The following is a 23031-nucleotide window of genomic DNA, read 5'->3' as shown; positions in this document are numbered from 1 at the left end:
CTGTGCGAGAGCAATCGCCACCGCCTTGTTGAGATCGATTGGATCGAATACCTCGACATCGTACTTGATATACTCGTCCAATCCAAAGAGAAAAGCCTCTTTGCGTTCATCATCTGACATGCGTAATTGGGTACCTAGCTGCAAAACACGATTAGAAAAAGACATAACCGGCATACCATTTTGCTTGAGAGCGCGCCAATGGTCTTTCAATCGTGCGAGGTACTAAGGTGGCATAAACCGCGCCTTGAGCTTGTCTTGGAAATCAGCCCAACTAAAAGAGAGGGGCGTGAAATCGTCGGCTGCCTCTAGGTGCGCGGCTAGCTGTGCCTCTTGCCATGCGTGGTACCAATTAATGGCATCACCGGCAAGGTACATAGCTGCCGTCAAAACTTTGCTATTCCCTGTCTTCTTAGTTGTCGCAAAACAAGCATTAAATTGATGCAACCAAGAATGAATCACTGTAGCATCCATCTTACCGTCATACTTACTGAAAGTCAACTTTTCTGTAACTGGATGGTTGGAATCCGCGTCGTGGCTTGCGCCACTTGACGAACTTCCACGATCTTTGGGTGGTTCGGTCTTCGAGGCTAGGACTTGGGCAATAAATTCTTGATTGCGAAGCTCCCTTTGAGCTTCACGCTCGGCCTCCATAGCCAATCTATGCGCAGCACGATCGGCCTCCAATGCTGCGTTTCTTGTTGCGGCTTCTTCCTTCCTTAGTTCCTTTCTTTCTTTTCTTGCGTCGCGCTCGCGTTCCAAAGCAAGGCGCTTGTTGTCCCGTCGATCCATCATGGCCATCATTTGCTTCATCATGGCCTCCATAAGGTCTGGCGTAGATGGCGAAGGGGGAGGGTTGGAAAAACCTCATGGTGGGGAGAATCCTTCGTCGCCTCTCTCATGCTCATCACCTGAAGGCAAAGTATCCATGCCCCTTCGGGTGACGACCATGCACTATGATCTTGGGGTCTTAAGCTCGCGAGGAACTTGGTTCTTGAGGGTCTTGAGGTCCTTGATTCGTGAGAATCTTGGGTTCTTGAGGTTCTTGAGGGTTTCTTTTGCTTGCAAATCGCGTTGGAGAAGGATCTTCTCTTCACCCGAGTTTTACCCTTTTCTGCGGGCGCACCCCTTGGCGGCCTTGCGCTCACACCAAGGTTGCTTTTTTCCACCTCACGTCGATTGGCCGGCCGCTAAGTGCACTGTCCGCTCTCAATGAGTGAAAAGAGACACAAGGGGAGGCTGGACAAGCCCTTCTTTCTTGGGATTCCTGTCACTTTTCAACAAAACACGATTAGGAATCGCCACGCCCAAGTAAACTTGGGTTCGTGCGATCGCAACAGCAAAAAAATATTCTCGTGGTTCTTGTGGTTCTTTCCTTGAGTAATGCAGAATACTTCCAAAGCTCTGATACCAATGTTAGGTGCAGCGGAATGAATGTTGTTTTTCTCAAGATGAGTGATCCATATTTGCTCAAGGTTCCTTTTAGTTCTTATGGAAGGGAGAGCCTTCCGTTCTTAATGAGAATGCTGTGGTCACGAACAAAGTGAGTGGATTGTGCGTGCAAGTGAATGAGACTGAGAGAAGGAGAGAGAAGAGATACGACACCGAGGGGTTGTAAAACCCTCCTCCGAAGGCCCCACTCTCGTCGGCGAGAGTGGTCTATTCTTTGATTGCACAAATGCGTACAATGCAAATGCAATGGATTGATGCAATGGGACTATGCCGGTGACGACGACGGTGGTGACGACGGCGACTCGATGGCTGAAATCTGTAGGCTTCTAATCGCTGAATTCGGGGACTGTTTGGTGGCTGAAAATGGACTGTTTTTGGCTGAATTGGTCTACTTCTATCTGCTGTAAAAAGGGGGTAACTGCTGCGGTCCTGAGAGGTCTTAGGGCTGATTCACATGGCTGAAATTCCCTGTTTTGACGAGGAGATTAGGGCTGAACAAAACGCTGGAAAACAGGGGTCAAGGCTGCGTTTTTGAAGAAGCTGCCTTGGCTGAAAACGCTGGCTTGTTGCGGTTCTAAGGGCTGAAATCTTTGCCGTGTTTAGGTGCTGCAAACCTGTCTGAAAACGCTGCCAATCATGGTCCAAAAACGCTGCGCAGGTTGATCCAAAAACGCTGGAAAGGCTGGTTATCAACGATCCCAAAAACGCTGGCTGAATTGGACTGCTGGCTGGCGTTAGTAATTCTTGAGGGACTGCTGCCAGGTAGGGATGGGAACGCCAGGCTTGAGGGGGGAAGGATGGCGATGCTGATCCTGGAAACGCCAAGGGAAGGGAGGTTATGGCGATGGTCTACTGCGGCGGGGGGGTACTGCTAAGAAGTTGCCTGTTGAGCGGGAAGCTCCTGCTGCCTCTTCTCCCAGAAAGTGTGAACTTTGGTTTGCTTATATATTAACTTAGCAAAATTGCCCTACCTACTTTTGTTGGAAAGTCACTTAAAAATAATAAGTGAAAATCCCAATAAATAGGAAAATAGGCTAAATGCACTGGAAAATTCCCCTAACTGATGCTAATGGATTCTGATGGGAATTCTGATGGTCATGCTGTGTGCAACCGGAGGATATGCATCTATGCTAAGTGACTGGCATGCACGGTCTACGAATAGACTCACAAAAGTGCCAGATCACTGCAAATCTAAACTGATTGAACTGACGGGAACCCTGCTGTGGTGTAGCTTGTCCACAGACACATAGGGTTGGGATGTGTCACGTGACAATGCAAAGCTCTTTCTGTTAGTCCCATGTTATGGCACTGTTATTGACCATGACTATTTTGCCAAAGTGAAAATTAATCATATTTTCAACTTGATAAGTGCCTTTGTCAAAGTCATTTGTAACTTCGAGCTTTGTCCAATAAAAGATTGATTCTGTATCTGCTTCTAGTGAAATTATTGGTAAACTAACTTGAGTTTTCTGTTAAGTGATGACCATTGGTTGTAAATCTGTAAGGTATTCCATTGGTTTGTGTGGAATAGTAAAATCCTTTTGAAGGGATGTCGTAGACTGAGACAGAGTAGTGTTTCGAGGTATATCCATCTGTAAAGGTTTATCAATAGAACAAGTTGTGTTCAAAGATTCAATTGCAGCGACTAAAGTCGTGCTGCAAGAGTTTGTATCCGCTTTATCCTTTGCACCATTGAAGGCAAGGACTGGAGTCTATAAGTTTGAAGAATTATCATTCACCACTGCATTTGGTATCTGTTCAGAAACAAAGACTGTTTTTTCCAAGGGCGGTGATGAGGCTACTTTTCCTGCCTGGATCACGGCCAAAGAAGGGGTTATGTGCTTGTCCGTTGTCACACAAGAACTGGAATCTTCTGAATCTTCTTCTTTCTCAACGGGTATTAAGGCTTCCAATTGACAAGGGGGAGGTTGAGGAAGTTGTCGCCTCTTAGACCTCTGAAGGATTCTCTTGCACAAGGAAAGGATCAGTAAATCTTCAACTTTACCACCATCAGATAAGAAAGACTTAAATGTAGGTATGGCTCGCGAGGGGGAACTTGTCCAGCATCGCGGCGTTCACGACCGAGTACTCGACCAGGGTCGGATATATGTGCCACTAAGTAAGCCCATCTTGATATTGCTGATGATCTGTTGGAAGCTTCATATTGCTGCTTTTGCTGCTGATGATTCTAATAAGAAGTTTGTTGCTTAGAATTGTAACTTTTCGAAGAATATTCATGCTGAGACTTTTGCTGCTCGCATGATGATACTTTGCGTCTAGTTGTCTCTGAGAAACCATGCTTTGGGTGAGAAAATTTCGGTTCTGAAGGCTTATGTTTGAGTGGTTCTTGCTCGTCGACCACTGAAGCGTCGGAAGAAGATGCATGTATTGTCCAAGAAGCTGTTGGTTGACTCCGAGAAGAGTTTGCATTTGCATATGATCCAAGCGACTGTGAACCGATGCGAGGCTTGATGAAATTGCTGCCATCTCCTTTTTGAAAATTGCTATCGGATCTTCGGTGACATATTGTCATCGCCATCTTGTCTCCATCGCCGATTATGTAGCAATAGCTACTGGGAGAAGAGAGTGTGCTGAACCATTGTGGGGCTCTGCTTGTGTGCAAACCAGGGGCACAGATGATGGTGAAGCCATTCGGTAGGTCATAGGTGGTCAATCGACAAGAGCAAAGGGTGGGGTTGGCGAAAATATTGAACCCACACGATGATGCTGAATTCTGTACGCTGGAAGGGCTGAATTCGTGGGTTTTTTTATTAAAATATGCACTGGCTGCCCAAATGAACTAATGGCCAAACTTGTTTAAAAATTTGGTCTTGCTCTTTTAACTTGCCCGGCCACCCACCATGTGAAGTGTGCAATAGGCACCAGCGTAGGAAAATCACCAGCAAAAGGCAATCCCAAAGCGCACGTAGACAGCAATCACCAGCGAAGAGGTCCGAGAGGGTGCGATCTTTTGGAGAGGGTTCGAGACTTTTGGGCAGCCACCAGCGGGTAGAGGTGCCAAGAGGTGAGAGGGTGTGTCCCTCCACCAAGGGGTGTGTTCATATGAGGTTTTTTTTAATAAAAAAATTGAGGCTGGCCGGTCACATTAAAAAAAACCTTTATCTTGGTTTAATAAACTTTATGCGCTGATGGTTATTAGCGTAAAAACAGACCAGCGAAGAGGCAGCGATTCAGCCCAGCGTATCTGTTTAAACCTTTGCTGATGTGGCATAAAAAAAACCTCAAGCGATGCTTTTAGGCAGCGTATGTGACGTTTGGGCTTGCTGCGCATCACAAAGATCGCGTAGGCACGTTATGAAGCTAACGCAGCAACGGTCGAAGAAAGGGTACCACCCTTTGACGAAGAGGTGCAATTTCATATGAATAGGTGCACTCTATGTTGAAGACAACACATTGGTGATGTTTGCTCTATGCTTGCTGGGTTCTCTTGGTAGCGCACACACAAGCCGGCGACACATGCTTATAGAGGTGCTCTCCCTTTGCAAGGAACCACATCCCACTAATACTCTCTCGTATGTTCAGGGCACGAGGAACATAAATCATGGAGCATTAGCATGAATATGAACAAAGGAAAGAAAACGAATGCAGTTGAGTCCTTCAAACCGGTTCATAACGGCAAGGCTAATTCTTCCATGGGTATGGGTGGGTTGGGATGCGAAGGGGTTCACATCAACCACTTACGAATAGGTTGTTTCCACCATCTCTCCGCAGCTTCCATACAACTCCGGGAAGGGGGTAGAGTGTCACAAACGGGAGCGCATAACAATATAAAATACATTCGGATAAATAGGATTTATCACTTATTAATGAAGCCAGAGGGTATAGAGAGAAATAAATAGAGAGAGAGAGAGAGTGAGAAGATCGACACAGTACTGGGGACCAAAAGATGGGTTGGTCCCCCCCCGTAATAGTATCTTTATTATTGAGGAGAAGTCTATACAAGCACTTGAACCGAACGTATTACCACGTTCGTTCTAGAATAAGACTTGATGGTTCCTGGAAGCCTTAGCTTCCGATTCCTAGGGCAAAACCCTATTCCAAGGAACTTCCGTTCCTTATTCCAAATCCTTGAGAACCAAGGTTCTCGCCTCTGGATCTCACCTTCCAGACTCAGGGCATGACATCCGTGCAACTCTCTTTTAGAACTCTATTTCCAGAGTTCTCTTCCTGCAGATTAACTCCGCTTTCCTGGACACGAAGTCCTTCCCTTGGGAATTTCAACTTCTGGATTACATCTCGAGAATCTACCTCTCTTCGATCCGTGGATCTGCTTCCCAAACTTGGGTACGAAACCCTTGGGCTGATCTGGCTCTAGTTCCTCAGAGCGCTTTTCTCGTGCAAAGGCTCATGCCTTCCTCTGCTCCTACTCCCTCACAAAGAGGAAGTACACCTGCAATCAAATACTCAAAGATCATAACATGAAAATCGTTACCTTCAAAGTCTCGACGCTCGAAACGCAACTCGATTCTCGAAGAGCAATTCCCCGGAAGAGATCTCTACATAGAAAATTCCTCTCTTCCAATCCTACACACAAAAGAGGTGTGTTCTCGGGTTCCTTCTCGTAAATCAGCCCCGTCTACGACGTTTATGGGATGAAAACAGAGAAAAACAGCAGCTTGTCGCGATGGAAACACGCTTCGTAGGCACTTCTTCGCGAGGGAACTCGCGCACTGGGTCTTGGCGACATCGGGTACACTTGGGGCAGCCATGGGCATCACCTGCAACATCTTCTTACGGCTGAAATTTGCAGCAGCATCTCCTCCTTGCAAAGATTGGTCCTCCCCTCTGAGTGAGGGCATGTGATGCTTTTATAGCTCCTAGCCACGGGTACGAATAGCTGCTCGCGTAGAGATCGTGGCCGTTTTTTTTTTTGTTTTTTTCCAATTTTTTTGTTCATTTTTTTTTTCCGTTCTGCTAGGAAAAGAGAGAGAGAAAACGCTGGCTGATCTGTTGCCTTATTTATCAGATGGTTGCCCACTTATTAAGTGGGTGGCCGACGTATTTTAGAAGTAGTATGAACCTGCCCAAAAACTCAATAAAATCTTATAAGTTAAAACCAATGCTTTCACAGCACTTCCCAGGCGTCCCTGGATGCAATCACATGCACAGTTGCAATGCAGACATAGACTTCCTCGCGGGAAAGCATCTGCTTTCCCGAAAAGCAATCCCGCTTTCTCAGAAAGCATATGTTTTTCCTCAAAGTTTCCTCTGAACCCATCTTCATTCAAGTGCTTGCTTTTCCTTGTGCACAATTCCAACACAGTTCGGAATTTCCTCCCGACTATGGATATTCCCTTTTCGATGCACCCGTCACCCACCTTGTGACGCATCAGGAATACCCATCACCTAGTCCTTTCCTACCGAACTTACGGTACAATCTCCTTCACGATGCTCTATGTCACCCATCCTATGACGCATCAGAGATGTCCGTTCCCGGATGGTCGGATACTTCTTTCCGATGCTCCCTGTCACCCATCCGATGTGACGCATCAGAAGTACCCGTTCCTGGTGGCCTTACATATATTCCTGTTCTGAGTGTTCGCGTCATTACTTTAAATGACACACTAGGAATACTCTGTACTCGGATGTCTCCAGTGAGAAAAGCCCTCTCACTTAAAATTCCAATAATTCATTTAGAATTATTTTTCCTTGGTGTTCCAAGTGAGAAAACCCTCTCACTTATAAATCCAATAATTCATTTAGAATTATTTTTCTATAAGATAAAGCCAATTTAGCAACATAGAGTGTAGCGGCAAGGGTGAGAGGCTCACAACCGTCGAGTCCCGGGAAAAATTTGCTCTGATACCAGTGCAAGGATTCTAGGTACTAATCTTTAATTAAGTACTTAAACTCATGATTAAGATTTAAGAAACTTGAACTGAACTCAGAAACAAGACTCAGAAGACTTTGTGTTTGATTGATTGAATGACTTGAAACTGAGTACAATAGGCTCCTTGTATAGGAGACGAAGAGACACAAATGAAAAGACACGTCTCTTGGTGAAGAGACATGACTTCATACGTAAAGACATCCTTTCGGCGAAGAGCTGCAACCATTGGGCGAAGAGTCGCACCCGTAGAGCGAAGGGGTGTGACTAATCGTCGAAGGAGTGTGGCTTTTGACGAAGAGGCACATCTCTTGGGCGAAGGGGTGTGACCATCCAAGCATAGGGGTTCTCCTTGGCATGGCACTTCGCATATCTGCATCAATGAGTAAGTATGTAATGTAACTAAGTCACAAACGTGACAAATCACATCATCTTCATGCAAATCATTATGCTTGTGAGAAATCACATCTTGATCATGCAAATCATCATGCTTGTCATTATCATTCAAACCATCATGCAAATCCTGTGTATCATGCTTTGGAGAAGAAGAGACTGAGAGAGTCTCCTTCTCCTGAATCTCTTGCATCTGTGCTTGCACTTGAGAAAAGAGTCGCAAGATCTCTTTCATGTGTCGGTCGTTCATTGCTTTTCTTGCTTTGGTTTCTTGATCAAATTCTGCTTTTCTTTCTTCGGCTTCCAAGCGCGCTTGCTCGTGCTCACGCTCTATGGCTGCCATTCTTTCTTTGTGTTCTGCCTTTCTTTCTGCTTTTCGTGCTTCGCGTTCTAACTTCATGTCCATCACCATCTTGTCGAAAGCCTCCATAGGAGTTAGTGCAATCCTTGTCGTAGATGGGGAAGGGTCAAAAAAACCTCCTAGTGAGGAAAATTCTTCTTCGCCACTCCCATGCTCACCACCTCCAAGTGAAGTATCGATTCCGCTTCGAGTGATGACCATCCACTGAAGTCTTGGGTTCTTGGGGTTCTTGTGGTCTTGGGCTCTTAAGTTCACGAGGAACTTAGGTTCTTGCGGGTCTTGAGGGTCTTGATGTTCTTGAGGTTCTTCTTTAGCTTGCAATTTGTTTTAGAGAAGGATCTTCTCTTCACCCGAGTTCTGCTCTTTTCCGCGGGCGCACCCCGTGGCGGCCTTGCGCTCACACCAAGGTTGCTTTTTCCCACCTCACGTCGATTGGCCGGCCGCTAAGTGCACGGTCCGCTCTCAATGAGTGAAAAGAGAAACAAGGGGAGGCTGGACAAGCCCTTCTTTCTTGGGATTCTTGTCACTCTTCAAAACACGATTAGGAATTGTCACGCCCAAGAGGACTTGGGTTACGTGCGACCGCAACAAGCAAAAAATTCCTTGTGATTCTTGTGGTTCTTTCCTTGAGTGATACAGAACACCGCCAAAGCTCTGATACCAATGTAAGGTGCAACAGAAGTGAATGTTTGAACTTTGCTCAAGATGAGTGCTCCGAACTGTGCTCATGTAAGGTGCAGCGGAATGAATGTTGTATTTTCTCAAGATTAGTGATCTTTATTGCTCAAGGTTCCTTTTAGTTCTTAGGGAAGGAGAGAGCCTTCTGTCTTATGGAGAGTGCTATGATCACGAACAAAGTGAGTGGATATTGTGCGTGCAAGTGAATGAGACTGAGAGAAGGAGAGAAAAGAGATACGACACCCGAGAGGTTGTAAAACCCTCCTCTGAAGGCCCCACTCTCGTCGGCGAGAGTGGTCTAACTTTGATTGCACAAAGGTGTACAATGATGATGCATGGACTGATGCAAATGGGGGCTATGTCGATGACGACGATGATGACTTTAGGGCTATTTTTGGTCTTCTTCTATCTGCTGAATTTCGGGGTTGTCTTGGTGGCTGAAAATGGCTGTTTTACTGCTGTATTAAGGGCTGAAAATGGTGGATTTGTCGGGGGTCATGCTGATGGCAAAAACGCTGAGGAATTGTATCTGTCAGGCTGCGTTTTTAGGGCTGTTTGCACCTGCTGAAAACGTTGCAAGGGCTGTGGTATCCATGCTGAAAAAACGCTACAAAAAACGCTGAAGGGGCTGGTTGGCTAGCGTTAGTTAGTAAAAACGCTAATGGCTGGGCTGTGTTGGTCGCGGGGAAAACGCCAGGAACTGGGAGTTGATGGCGATGGCTGTGGAAGATGGAAACGCCAGGGTTTGGAAGAGCTAGGCGATCCCAAAAACGCTAGGGCATGAAGGGGGTGGCCTCACCAAGTGGCTTGACGAGGTTCTTGCTGAGAGAGGGAGGGAACACGTGTTGCTTGGGGAAGCCTGTTGTGCTCTCTGCTCATCTGCCCAATTGTGCTAACTTGGGTTTGCTTATATATTAACTTACCTAATTTGCCCTACTGAGTACCCAACAAAAGTCACTTATTAAATAAGTGAAAAATGTCAAAAATAGGGAAAATGGGATAAAGTCACTTGAAAAATCCCCAAACCGACTCTGATGGAAATGCTTATGCTTATGCGGTGTGCAACCGGAGGATATGCATCTATGCTAAGTGACTGGGCATGCACGGTCTACGAATAGACTGCCAGATCACTGCTAATCTAAACTGACTGGATTGACTGATTGTGGTGTAGCTTGTCCACGGACACATAGGGTTGGGATGTGTCACGTGACAGCTCAAGGTTCCTTTTGTTCTTACGGAAGGGAGAGCCTTCCGTTCTTAATGAGAGAGTGCAATGAACACAAACAAAGTGAATGGACACTGTCCGTGAAAGTGTATGAGGCTGAGAGATAGAGAAGAGAATACGACACCAGAGACGTTGTAAAACCCTCCTCCGAAGGCCCCACTCTCTATGGCGAGAGTGGTCTACTTATGATTGCACAAATCTCTACAATGCTTGGACTTGTCGACGATGTCGACGACGATGAGGACGACGACGAGACGGGCTGAAATCTGGAAACTCTTAAGGGCTGAAATCTGCAAATCTTCTATCTGCTGAATTTTGACTCTATGTCGATGACGATGTCAATGACGACGATGCAACGACGACGCGCTGAAACGCAGATGCTGAAATCTGCGTTTTCCAGGCTGAAACTGTAAACCTTGCGGGGTCTGACCGTGTGGCGAGGATCTGTTGCGGGAAGGTGAGATCTGCGAGGCTCGGGACTTGATCTGCGATTGCTAAAGGCTGAAAACTGAAAACGTTGGTCCTAGGGCTGATTCTGTCGTGATGATTTGCAAAAACACTAAGGTTGATCTGCAAACCAAAAATGCTAGGGCTGAAAACTGACCTTGCGGGGAAATCTGCTAACGCTAGGAACTTTGCCGTGTTGCTGTGGGAATCTGCTAACGCTAGGGCTGATCTGCTGTCTACTGTCGTCGGGAATCTGCAAGTGCAAAAACGTTGGCTGATCTGGTGCAAAAAAGCTAGGCCTTCTATTGAGAGAAAACGCCAGAGTTGTCGCGGGGGTTGGTCTTGTTGAGAAGTTGCCTGTTGAGCAAGGTGCTCTTGTTGCCTCTTCTGCCAGAAAGTGCTAGCTCTGGTTTGCTTATATTCAAACTTAGCAAAATTGCCCTACCTACTTTCCAACAAAAGTCACTTAAAAATAATAAGTGAAAAATATCAAAAATAGGGAAAATAGGTCTATGCACTGTAAAAATGCTCCTGATGGGTTCTGATGGAAATTTGATGATCATGCTATGTGCAACCAGAGGATATGCATCTTATCTAAGTGGTTGGTCATGCACGGTCTGCGAACAGACTCACAAAAGTGCCAGATCACTTCCTATTCTAGACTGACTTGACCGAACTGAACCTTGGTCATGTTGTAGCTTGTCTACGGACACATAGGGTTGGATGTGTCACGTGACATCCCTTGTAAGAATAAAAGAGTCCGGCTTCACTCTTCAGGGCATCTGGACGTAGAGTCTGAGAGCAAAGGACTCTGTGGAAGTTGTACTTTGCTCTAAGGTTAATATAAAAGAAATACCGAAAGGGGCGCTAGTCTTTGGGGCCAATCTCTAAGGCGGAGATTGAAGAGATGGAACGTCAACAATTGGTTGACGATGCGACAAAGATGATGAGCAATCTTGCGAAGGATCCGAAATTTGCAAAATTTTTGACTTAGCAATCCTTCGACGAAGTGCACACCCAGTGGCAGAAAGCCACAGAGCCACCCATCAAACCGGCACTCAAGAAACCTCCTGCTCTGAGGATGTTTACAGAGCAAGAATTGGAAGAGGTGGTTGATACACGGATCAGTCAGCTTTTGGACGCGAACAATAAAGTCAAAAAGCATGAAAAAAAGCAAAAGAAAGGAATTGACTTCTCGGGTTATTTGGGTCGTCAATCTACTTTTATATCGGCGAAAAAGGAGAAGAAGCGTGTATGATTTGAAGGACTATCGAGTTCTTCTTCTTCTTCTTCTTCTTCTTCTGACAGTTCTTCTAGCTCATCTGATTCGAGCGAAGAAGACAAAAAAGGGAAAAAGCAAAGCTTCGGAAAGGGCAAGAAAAAGGCAAAGAAGACTATATTTTGTCCAATTTCTGACAATTCTACCGAGGACTCATCCTCCGACAATTCGGACTCTGACGATTACAAGTTTTATGCCAAAAGAAAGCATTTTTACAGAGCCAAACAATACGATTTCCTCGACAACAAGGGAAAAAAGCCCAAAGAATTCAAGGAGGGAGGACAGGAAGTAAAGTTTGAGCACTTTTCAGGGTTTCGAGATGCTCCCAAGACTTTAGCCTTTATCCAATAGTTTAACATAGCATTCTCTGGAGGCCGCTATACAGAGCACTCCAAGATCAGACGGGCAACATCCTTTCTGAAAGGCAATGCACGGACATGGTGGTCCACTCTGTTGTTAAGGAAACAAGCGCCGACAAAGTGGTTGAAATTTAAGAAACTCTTTATTCTTCATGGCTCACACAAGAATACGAACGAGACGTGATTACTGACTAGAACCATGTTCGGATGGTCAAGACAAAATCATTGGATTCTTACTGTGAAAGATTTTGGGAAATTTTTCTACCTGTTTCATCCTTTAAGAAGATCAGTTTCAGGGAGCAGATTGAATGATTTAGTTGTGGGCTTCCCAAAGAAATTCGAGACTACTGTCTCGAACAGAAGTCCGAGTCTATACAAGAGTTGATGGGACATGCGAAGCGCGGATTTGCTATACATTTGGGTAAATTGACTTACCCATCAGATGAACCTTCAACAAGTCATGACAGAAATAATCGACGAAGAGATAGACGACCTTCACTAACAGAAGATCAAAGAGATGAATATTTGAAAGCAGGGAAGTGTTTTGAATGTGGAGAACAAGGACATATCGCTACAAAGTGTCACAAAAAGACACAAGAATCAGAATGACTGGCACATTGACAGAATAGCAGAACGAGGCGATACCGTTCCAGAATAGCTTTCTGAATTAGCATTATTTGGCTTTATGGGTTTATGAAACAAGACGATTTTGAATTTTGAATAAAACTGATGTTTTCTGAAAAAATCCGGAAAAAAAGAGTAGGATTAAGAATGAGATCGAGCAATGACAGCTCTTGAAAGAACTTGATAACGAATCATGAATCACGACTGATTCAATGGAATGAATGACTGGACCACTATGATCAGTATGAACTTAGTGATGGATTGAGATCCCCAGAAAAGATTTCTCGCACACGAAAGTGTTTGAGGCGACAGATTCTCGCACACGACTGTGCTCAAAGTGAAAGATTTCTCGCACACGACAGTGCTTGAGGCGAATGACTACTTGCACATGACAATGCTTGAGTCGAAAAAAAATCTCTATGAACATGATCGCAATATAGGATTAGCTAACCCGACATCAATGAGGTCCAGAATGGATCTAGATGTGGTTACTAAATACGTTGCTGGCAGTCATTGTCTAAGATTTGGAATGATTTTTGAATGTGATTTGTCTTGTGATGTCCTGTGATGTCATGTGCAATAATGTGACTATCGTCTTTGTACATGTGCTAGATGTGTCGTGTCTAGTGCGTCGGTACTAAGAGTTAGTGTCTACTAAGACAGTTTATGGCCTCTGTCTGATTTGCAAGCATAATCGAGGGCAATTACAGTTTTTTCAAGAGGGTGATATGTCACAAACTGGTGATGTGGCAGGCTCTCGAACAAACACACATACGCATGTATATGCCGACTTGACGGTACGGACAATTGCTGACGTGGCGGTACGACCACCCCCGGAAATTCTGTTGACATGCTGACGTGGTAGTTTCCGTACGGTGTTGACGTGGCATGGCCGGATTTTACGCCGACTGCTGTACGGATCTCTCGCAAATCATGCTAATACTTTTTTTTTTTGAAAGATTTTCGGGATCAGTTGCTTTTGGAACAATTGCTTTATCTTAAAAGCTTTGAAAGCTTGAATGCTTTTGAGTTTAATTGCTTTTGGGGCTCTGCTTTTGGCATCCCTTGTAAGAATAAAAGAGCCCGAAGGGCCTCACTCTTCAGGGCATCTGGACGCAGGGTCTGAGAGTAGAGGACTCTGCGGGAGTTGTACTTTGCTCTAAAATACCGAAAGGGGCGCCAGATTTTGGGGCCAATCTCTCTTGGCATGGAACTACGCCGGGCCGTGTCGACCAAACTGAACTGTGATTTTGAAGTTGTGAAGTATTTTAAGTGATTCTCTCTCGTGCCGCGACAGAATCTAGACTTGGGGTGCCCACGTTTGTTACAGTACGTACCGTAGGTTCCGTATAGAAAATATTTTATGTACGTAAAAATACGTACTCTTGTAAAGAAACCTTAATTTATCGAACTTTCTAGGACATTTTCAATTAAAAACAAGATTACATGCATCAACTTTTAGAGACACTTGAAGACATGTTTTACAAGACATCTACATATGTTATACTGTATAACTATTGCAAGAGACTTTAGATGAACATTGAACAGTGAACAGTGAACATGCATATTAAAGTTCAAATGAGATCTGAATAACGCACTAATACTAAAAACATCAAAGTATCATAGGTGATAGCCTACAAGCTATAACTAATTGCTCATCATAGAGAATACAAATGTCATAAATGAAACCATGGAACTCAATAAGTGAGTCTATGTAGTAGAATTGAGTAGCTAGCTAGCCCATGTAACATGGCTGATGGCCTATCCTAAAAAATTATCATCAGATGCAGATGATACCTCTATTTGTGTGCCCAAAAGTGTGTGGAATGGCTCAAAAACCCTCACAAAATCACTCGATGGCCTTATCTCCCCCCCCAAAAAAACAAAAGAATTTTTTTTGACTTGTATGGATCGATCTGTACCATACGGATTGTACAGTACGGTGTACGTGTGTACAGAAACAACCTTGCAGATGATACCTCTATTTGTGTGCCCAAAAGTGTGTGGAATGGCTCGAAAACCCTCACAAAATCACTCGATGGCCTTATCTCCCTCCCCAAAAAAACAAAAGAATTTTTTTTGACTTGTATGGATCGATCTGTACCATACGGATTGTACAGTACGGCGTACGTGTGTACAGAAACAACCTTGAACTTATATCCATTCGAGTATCTCTGTCGTCGAGCCGAATCAATCGGAGCACAGTACTCTCCGCGAATGTAACCACACTCTTTTGGCACACCATGTAATGTCTGGTATAAAGCAACTTGCTTGAGAGTTATCTTTGTAGGGAATGAGTCCAAATGTGAAGGAAGATGATCAAGTCGTTACAATCCACTCACCGTTGTATCCCCTCCTACTTCCTGGTCGAGAGCTTTATCTACACCTTATGCTTGTCAAATATGACCACCATGCCAAGTCTACAAAGCTCATACACTAACAAGACGTGGTATCCAAGACGAGGCACATATGAAACATGTAGATTTACATTCCCCTCTAGAGTCTTCGAATAAGCTCCATAGTCTCCTCATTGTGCTCACGAGCCATTGATATGTCTCTTAATATAATTGCACCTTTCTACGGCTTTAAATTGTACATCAAACATTAGGAGAAATATGGATTTTGCATGGGCCTTGTAAGGAATTTTAATTTTTAGGGATTAAGGCTAATGTTGTGTAGGGTTAAGGGGACAAGGGCATTCAAGAACCTAGTTTTGAGTAGGCTTTTTTTCAGACACATGTAGGATGTGGACATAAGAGGTGACTTTCTCTCTCTAGCTTTTTGAAGCGAAGGGAGTAAAGGGGTGTGGTCGCATCAGCAAAAACGTGGGTCACTAAGAGTCAAAATTTGACTTTTTTTTTCAAAAAACTCATCTTTATTTATTTATTTGACTTAAAACTCCCCTCCTATATATATACATATCCAAAAATCATTTTTTGACCTTTTTTTTAACCTTCAAGCATTGAAAGTCCATTTTTTCAAAATCTTGTTTTCATCAAATAATGTGTATCGTTTTCTCATGTGAACCGCATATCTTGTTTGCGCATGGTGCATTTTTAATGCACAAATATGGTTCGCTTGAGATTTTTAGCACTCTAAGCATGGAGAAGTCCCATTATCGAGTAAGGGGGTGTACTTTAAAAATACTTGACATGGTGGTGGTATGGTCCAATCCAATTATTTGGAGGAGATGTTCAATTGGTTTTTTCGCACGACATTTTCTCGTAAGCTCATAATGGAACGTGCGCGACAATCCAAGATTGCTAGGGAAGTGTGCAAATTGAGTCGTCAAGAGCAGAAGAACAAGTGGCGAATGTTGCAAGGCCCCGCCAAGCATGCTGCATGGCGCCAATGTAGAGTGCGACAAGGGTCAAAGTGGATTCTGCGCGAGTGACTACACGTGAACGCAGGGTCCAACTCTTCTTTAAAGTTTACATATTTTTTTAATAGAGTTTGGTGCACCCTTTAAAAGAATAATAGTTTTTTTGTAAAAATTAGTGTTAACAGGGCCCTTTTAACTTGGGGCTCTTTTAAAATGGGCCCTTATAAATATTGGATCCACTCATAAACCACTTATTTCTTCAGCACAGGTGAGCTCTTACCATATCCAATGGCGTGCACCAAACAGACCGCCAAAGAGCATCCGCCTGTCAACAGAAACATTCTCCAAGGATGTGAGAAGCCGGCGTGGCTTAAAGGCACAAAAAAACGACTGCGAACACCTGGCCGTTCTAGACACTCTTCAAGTTGTGGGCATGGTAGGGCCAAGGAGTAATCGCGGGCAGAAGATTCGTCACGTGCACAACAGCAAACACCACGACATAGAGTAAAGCAACGCATCGAGCGTTGGCGAGAAGAGGAGGGCCGTTAAACATCGGAGTCTGACAGGGAGCAGCCGCTGCGCCACCAGTTGCAAGCAGGACCATCGAGAGCTCGGGTGGTCCATATGTATATTGAATCAGAGATAGAGCCACCATGCTGAGATACCGCGTACACACCGGGTGCCAGTGGGGAGGAAGACCCTGTCCGTGGCCAAGGAGCTCTCCCCACGACACAAGATCGGGAGGCAAGGGGAGAGGATGAGTCAGAAGAGGCGGCAGATCCAACGCCAAAGCATGTAAATAGGCGCAAATCTAAATTTTTCAAGAAGCCCAAACGCCCCCACCAACCCTCTAGACAACCTCAACGGTGTCGTAAAATAGCAAGGGCATTTGCAGAAATCCGGCACCAGAAGACAACAGAGCTTCTTATTCGACGAGCCCTCTTTGCTCGCACAGTGAAGGAGGTGCTCCAAAGCTATGGAATATAGAGTGCAAGCAATAGCGTTGGAGGCTTTTCAAGAAGCTGCAGAGACCCATATTATCTCTGTGTTGGAAGATACCAACCTATGTGCCATACATGCAAAAAGAGTGATGATACAACCAAAGGACATGCAGCTTGTACGCCGATTGCGGCAGGACTTCGAGTATTTAGATGAAGTTACACCTACCTTTTTGTATTGCACACCTTGCTTTTGTACTCAGATGATTTGGCAATGACAAAATGATTGAGAGTTTTGTATATATTGTCTCCAAATTCATTTGCCTTTTTTGCTTTTTCATGTGTTTGAAGTTAAGTGATTCTGTGCATGAACAATTAAATTTAAACTAAATATTAACATTTTCTGGGGTCCTGGAGGGCATACAAGGCCAAGAAAAGCCAAAAAGAGGGTGGCCACAAGGGCGCGCAGATGGGCCAAACAGAAGTCCTGTTTAGCCTATCTGCACGCCCTTGTGGCCACGCCTTTTTGGCCTTATATGCCCTCCAAGACACCAAAAGATGTTAATATTTAGTGAAAGCAGATGTTTATGCAATAGAACAATGTAAATTCCATTTCTTTTCACTCAGATGATTTTTATACAGTCCCCAAAATGATTTGCCTTTTTGGCTTTTTAATGTGCTCAGTTAAATGGAAGGGAGTGATCATGTGCATTAACAGTTAAATTAAGCTTTATCTCACCATTTCTGGGGTCCTGGAGTGCAAACAAGGCCAGAGAATGCCTAAAAGGGGGTGGCCACAAGGGCCCGCAGATGGGCCAGACAGGACCTCTGTTTGGCCCAACGCCGCGCCCTTGTGGCCACCCCCTTTTTGACATTTTCTGGCTTTGTTTGCACTCCAAGACCCCAGAATGCTCTAGGCAATTGGGTCCCCCATCAAACGGGGTCCCAGAAGTTGGTGGGAACTTTTTTAAAACTAGGCCACTCAGCGAGGTTTTGTAAGTTGGTAAAACTTCTTCTGCTACTTCTACTTCTTATGCTGCTGCTGCTGCTGCTGTTGCTTGGTCTGCAGGTTGGCTCTGTTCTGCGAGCATTCTTACGTAACCGGACAAGATAGTGTCCACTGCAATAGGGCAAGATTCTCCTACTAGTAACAAAAAGAAGGGCAAGCAACAAAAGAAACCCACCGTCCCAAAGTTATCAGTAGAGAAGCGTGCAGAGTAGTATAAAGAGAACAAGTGTTAGGGTTGTGGGGAGCTAGGGCACATTCTTACAAAGTGCCCTAACAAAGCCACCATCCGAGTTGGGGCAGCAAAGGCTGGCCGTTAACCAATAAGGGGTTCGTTGATCCAAGAGGTAGTCGAGTGTTTGCGAGCACATATATCATCACCATCTCTATCTTTTGGACATTTCCACATCACCGAGGGACCCTTTCTCTCAAAAGTAGCCTTGGAGCAGACCATTCAATAGAGATCATCTGGGCTTTCTGGAGTTCGGTACCTGTACCTCACCTTAAGCAGGAGGGGATGTCACGTGCACATGGCCTTGTGTGCCACGTGGACATGCTTCATTGACTTATGGAGCCAATTCTGCACCTTTCCCTAGATAGGAGTGTCTGGAATCCTAGGAGGATTAGTACCAGGAATTTTGTGAGCCTGCTCACAGGACCTGCATGTCTGGACAAGTCCAATAGATTAGGTTTTCCGTTTTGGAACCCTCTTGCATAAATGGTTTGTACAAGCGTTTTGACAAATGTTATAACACTTCGGTGGGCATCACACATGACGAGCATGTAGGTCTAGGTTAGAGGAATGTGTCGGTCGAGTCAGTTCGTCAAATGGATCACAGATCAGTGAGTTATCATCAAGAACTCCAATGTGCGCATTTATCCTGACCTGTCCTAAAATTCCTGACCCAACCAAAATTCCCTATTAAAGAAGTAGTAGAGCTAGCGTTTTGCATCAGATGAGGCAATGCTTGCACCTCCACCCTGCGTTTTTGCACGTCTGCACCCCGTGTATTTCAAATCAGCTTCTTGGGCGTTTTTGCTCACCCTCGCAAGCGCATCCTCGTTGGAGATGTCCCGGATCTGCTAACGCTCTCCCTACCGCAGCCCGGTACTTCGGCAGCCCATGGAGTCTCTTCTCGGCCATTCCCTCAATGCATCGAGTGCTCCTATTGCTGTCCATCATTGGCTCTATCATCATTTACGTTTTCAGCCTTGCTTTACGTGACGGGTCGTCTGCGTTTTTGCAGCCAGCTTTCAGCCCTTGAGTCAATAGAGTTTGCACTTGCATTCCATTTTGGTGTAGAAACATAAGTGTGCTCCATTCGGGAGCGGTGTTCTGTTTTCATACTAGATTATGTTTTTATCCTATTTGATAAAAAAAAGAAAAATCTCTCTTTAAATTTGTAGTTGCATTTATTGTATCCTATGTGTGTATTTTGTGTTAATGCTTGAACAGTTTCCTGTCTATGAGACAGCTTATTGACAGTATAATCAGGAACGAACACTCACCTATTTCTGTGTTGTCAAGAAGTGTTTGAAGAACCATGTGTTTTGTATTCAAGAGTACATGATGTAACATGCATCCCTTGTATCCCAGGTTTCTATGTTCAAGAAAAATTATGACCATGTCACCAAAGAGTCTTATTTTGGATTGTACAAAGAGGCAACACGAGGCAATCCAAATTATTTCTTGACGTATGGCAATGGAAAATCTGCAGCACGTGTCCAAGAGCACTTGCGGCCGAATGGTGCTCATAGGTGGCACAACTACATGAAAAATCCAAAGTAAGTAGCTGTTTTTGTCTTTTCACATCTGTATGCTCTGTTTTCAAGGAGTGTCTCTATTGATTGAAAGAGAATTATTTTCATCTGACTGCTAGTGCTTGTTTTTTCTTTCACGTTGTGGTCGTGGAGATGACATATCATTGTGAACTATTGGTCTTGAAGGCGGAAGCCTTGATTTTAAATTTTATGAATGAAGGAGGGATGGCAATTGTTTGGTAGAGTTAATGAAGTTCCAACTTATCAGTGGCATTGAAAGCTGTTGATATTTTTACTGGCAGGGCTGACGAGCTAGTCAACAAACACCAGACATAGGGTACTTAGGGTTCTTGCTAATCCAGATTGATTGATGTTGGGTCAAGAAAGCGGGCACTGTTAGCCTCTAGATTAGCTAGTCACTTGTCAAGTTAGTTCAAGCACTTGGCTGTTCTTGTCGTGGTTTGAACGAAGTTGGCAATATCAAACTGAAGATTAGCTTCTCACTTGTCAAGTAAATGTTCAAGCACAAATGAATATTTGTATTTTTCCCTCTGAACCTATTCATTTTCAAGTCTTTCCGCGCGAGAGATTTGGAATGAAAATTGGAATAGCACACTCATTCATGTAAGACCCATCATATTTGTGCAGGGAGATAGCACACTCATTCATGTAAGACCCATCATATTTGTGCAGGGAGATCAAGTTTGAGGAGGCTGCCGTTCTTCACTTCACATACACCAAGTTCTCTGATTTGACATCAAGACGAGATCGATGCGGCTGCAAGCCTACAAAGGAGGATGTAAAACGATGTTTCATGCTGGATTTTGATCGTGCTGTAAGTTTTCCTTTCCTGTGACTTCCACTCTGAGCAGAGGAGCCATGTACGCAACTTTTATTCTCATTGTGAGCGGTGCATTGGATGAGCTGTTTCTTCGTTTGTGAAACAGGCCTTCATTATAGCTTCAACAGCATCAGAGGAAGAGATGCGAAACTGGTATCTGTTCATCCTTTCCTCTTTTCCTTGTAGCTGATGTGAGCTGCTGCGGAGGCCTAACAAGATGTCTGTGGGCCAGGTACAAAGATCGAGTTGTATGGACTGACAAAGACCTGAATTTGAAGCTGATGAGGAAGGGCCTTTTGACTCGAATATATGTGCCCTCGGTGAGTGCTGTTAGTTGTGTATTTTCTTGGTGGCCTCAGCTTGCGATACTGGTTATGGTGGTTATGGAAGGCAAGTGTGAGAGTGTTTGCTGGCTGCCAGGTAATTATTCAAGGTTTGCGGGAATCCAATGTTTTCGCTAATGCATTGGCAGCAGCTGGGAAACCATCACAACAGCAACCATCAGCATCTGTATCTCACCCGCCTAAAAAGAGCAATTTAACGTCTCGGAGTCAATTCCAAGGGGAGAGCGATGCAACTGCAAGAAGGCTTCTGACAATCGAAGCTTTTGAGGAGCTGGCACTCCCTCCTCTCCCACCTCCCTCATTTGACGATGAGAGGTTCTTGTAACATCAGTTGTCTCTTCTTGATGTAGACCCAAAATCATACATGGCATGACCAATCTGGGGCAGAGTCTGCTCCCTTCACACTTTTATCATTCTTTGTACGCACATGGAATTTTATGAGAGCATGTTCAGCCTATATCTTGTAACATATATCTGGCAAGTGCTTACTGAGAATTAAGATTGGAGGAACAATTTTACGTCTCTGCTCATGAACGTCTATTGGCAGAGTAAAGATAGCCATAGTTGGTGAGGAGACACTTGAGGGGTCTCTCATGTGTAAAGTCAATACTGAGTAAAAAGGAAAGGATATTTTCTCATCTCCTAAGTCAAGAGGGAGTTTGAACTTTTTGCCAATGCTTGTATTTGCCAGGTAACTGAAGGCTCTTATTGAAGGCCGCAGATGTCTTTCTGTTTTTGGTGGGGAAGTCTCATTTGGTTGTGAGGACATTTATAGCAATAAGCTTTATAGGTGGAGGGTGAGGCGCCTTCAGATTTCTGTATTAGAATGTTATGTGTCGAAACCACGCACCCATGTACGCATTGCCCACCATCTCCATCTTGCTTTACTTGCTCACATCATAGTTTTGCACACTTTCAAAGTCTCTTTTTGCTTCCTCTTCATTGGCTTTTGATCTTGTAAGGTAACCAATGGGAATAGTGCTCAGCACTGAGGAAATCAAATCCTCTATTTTGCTTCACTGTAAGCCAAAAGAAAATATCCAAAAGTCTGACTAGAATTAGCATCAACATTGAAATGACCGATGATGATGATGATTATAGCCGGCCTTGCAATCAGCGATGATGATTGAAGGATGATCATTGAAGGATGATCGATGACGATGATGATTATAGCCGGCCTTGCAATCAGCGATGATGCGACATGGCCTAGTGCGTGGTGGACATAGATGAGTTGTACAAAGGGATTCTTATCTTGAGTGTACGGTGTCGCTTTCTCTCTACCTTGCATTTATCTTTACTCCTTCAAATGGTCAGGTGTTAAGATTGTGGACAAAGCTTGCAATGACGACGACCATGATGTGGAAGGTTTGGGGCATTCTCAGAAGATATGATGTTTAAGCAATAAGATTGGTAGAGCATTTTAATCAAATATAAATATGTTTAATAACTTTGTAATCTTGTTTCTTGAAAGCATAGTATGTGGTACATGGGATGGTGCTTGGAGACTCTAGCATACACCATTGTTTTCCTCGTGTGGCAAACAATGGTGTATCCTAGAGACTCCAAGTCTAAACTGTGGTGTATCCTCGAGACATTAAGTCTCCAAGGACGTTGGTCGAGGTCACTGCAAGTACCACTAACTGTTGCCTAAAATGGCCAAAGCATTGCTCTAAAAAACCGTTTTTTTGTCAAACTAGATTGTATTTGTCAAACTCGATTATAATGTAAACTTCTCCTTTGAAGACAAAAAATTCTAACTATAATGTCATTGGATCTTGATTTTCATTTTCAAGGTCGAAATTTAGTTTTAAATTTCAAGTAAATAAGTCCTTGAAAGGCTAGCATGTCACTGTTTTCTTATTGAATCCCTTCTAAAGGCAACTTAATTGTAATGATACTCTACTTACACTTGCCTTGATAAATAGTCTTAAGAAGCAAGCCTTTCAATCAAGCCAAGATTTGAAAAAATTGGATCGAGTTAAACCGTCCCCTTGTGCAGTTCTGCCAAAAAGACTAGAGAAACCCTTTAAATCTTCTTCCAATTTATAGTTTTTTGCAAATAATGCCTCTACGTTGGGCATATTATAGAGACTTTTGGGATGGCAATGGTGAAGGCCTTCGTGTTTGGTTGGTTTTTTTAGCTTTGGAATAAGGTA

The 23031-nt window shown here is 44.1% G+C and overlaps 1 protein-coding gene across 1 annotated transcript in view; it reads left to right on the top strand.

The window, feature by feature from the left end:
* LOC147458574 (glycosyltransferase-like KOBITO 1) overlaps positions 1-21513 on the top strand; it is a 33579-nt gene extending 12066 nt beyond the window's left edge. The window contains exons 7-11 of the mRNA XM_086513229.1: positions 19527-19714; positions 20384-20525; positions 20638-20684; positions 20764-20851; positions 20952-21513. Coding sequence (XP_086369355.1) covers positions 19527-19714; positions 20384-20525; positions 20638-20684; positions 20764-20851; positions 20952-21200 — 714 coding nt within the window. The 3' untranslated portion in view covers positions 21201-21513. The remainder of the gene's footprint in view (positions 1-19526; positions 19715-20383; positions 20526-20637; positions 20685-20763; positions 20852-20951) is intronic.
* The last annotated feature ends 1518 nt before the right edge of the window (positions 21514-23031 follow it).

This window comes from Adiantum capillus-veneris, chromosome 5 (assembly GCF_014529385.1).
Source record: "Adiantum capillus-veneris isolate H3 chromosome 5, ASM1452938v2, whole genome shotgun sequence".
Taxonomy (NCBI): Eukaryota; Viridiplantae; Streptophyta; class Polypodiopsida; order Polypodiales; family Pteridaceae; genus Adiantum; species Adiantum capillus-veneris.
The sequence above is the reverse complement of the archived record's forward strand: the minus strand, read 5'-3'. Positions and strand labels throughout refer to the sequence as shown.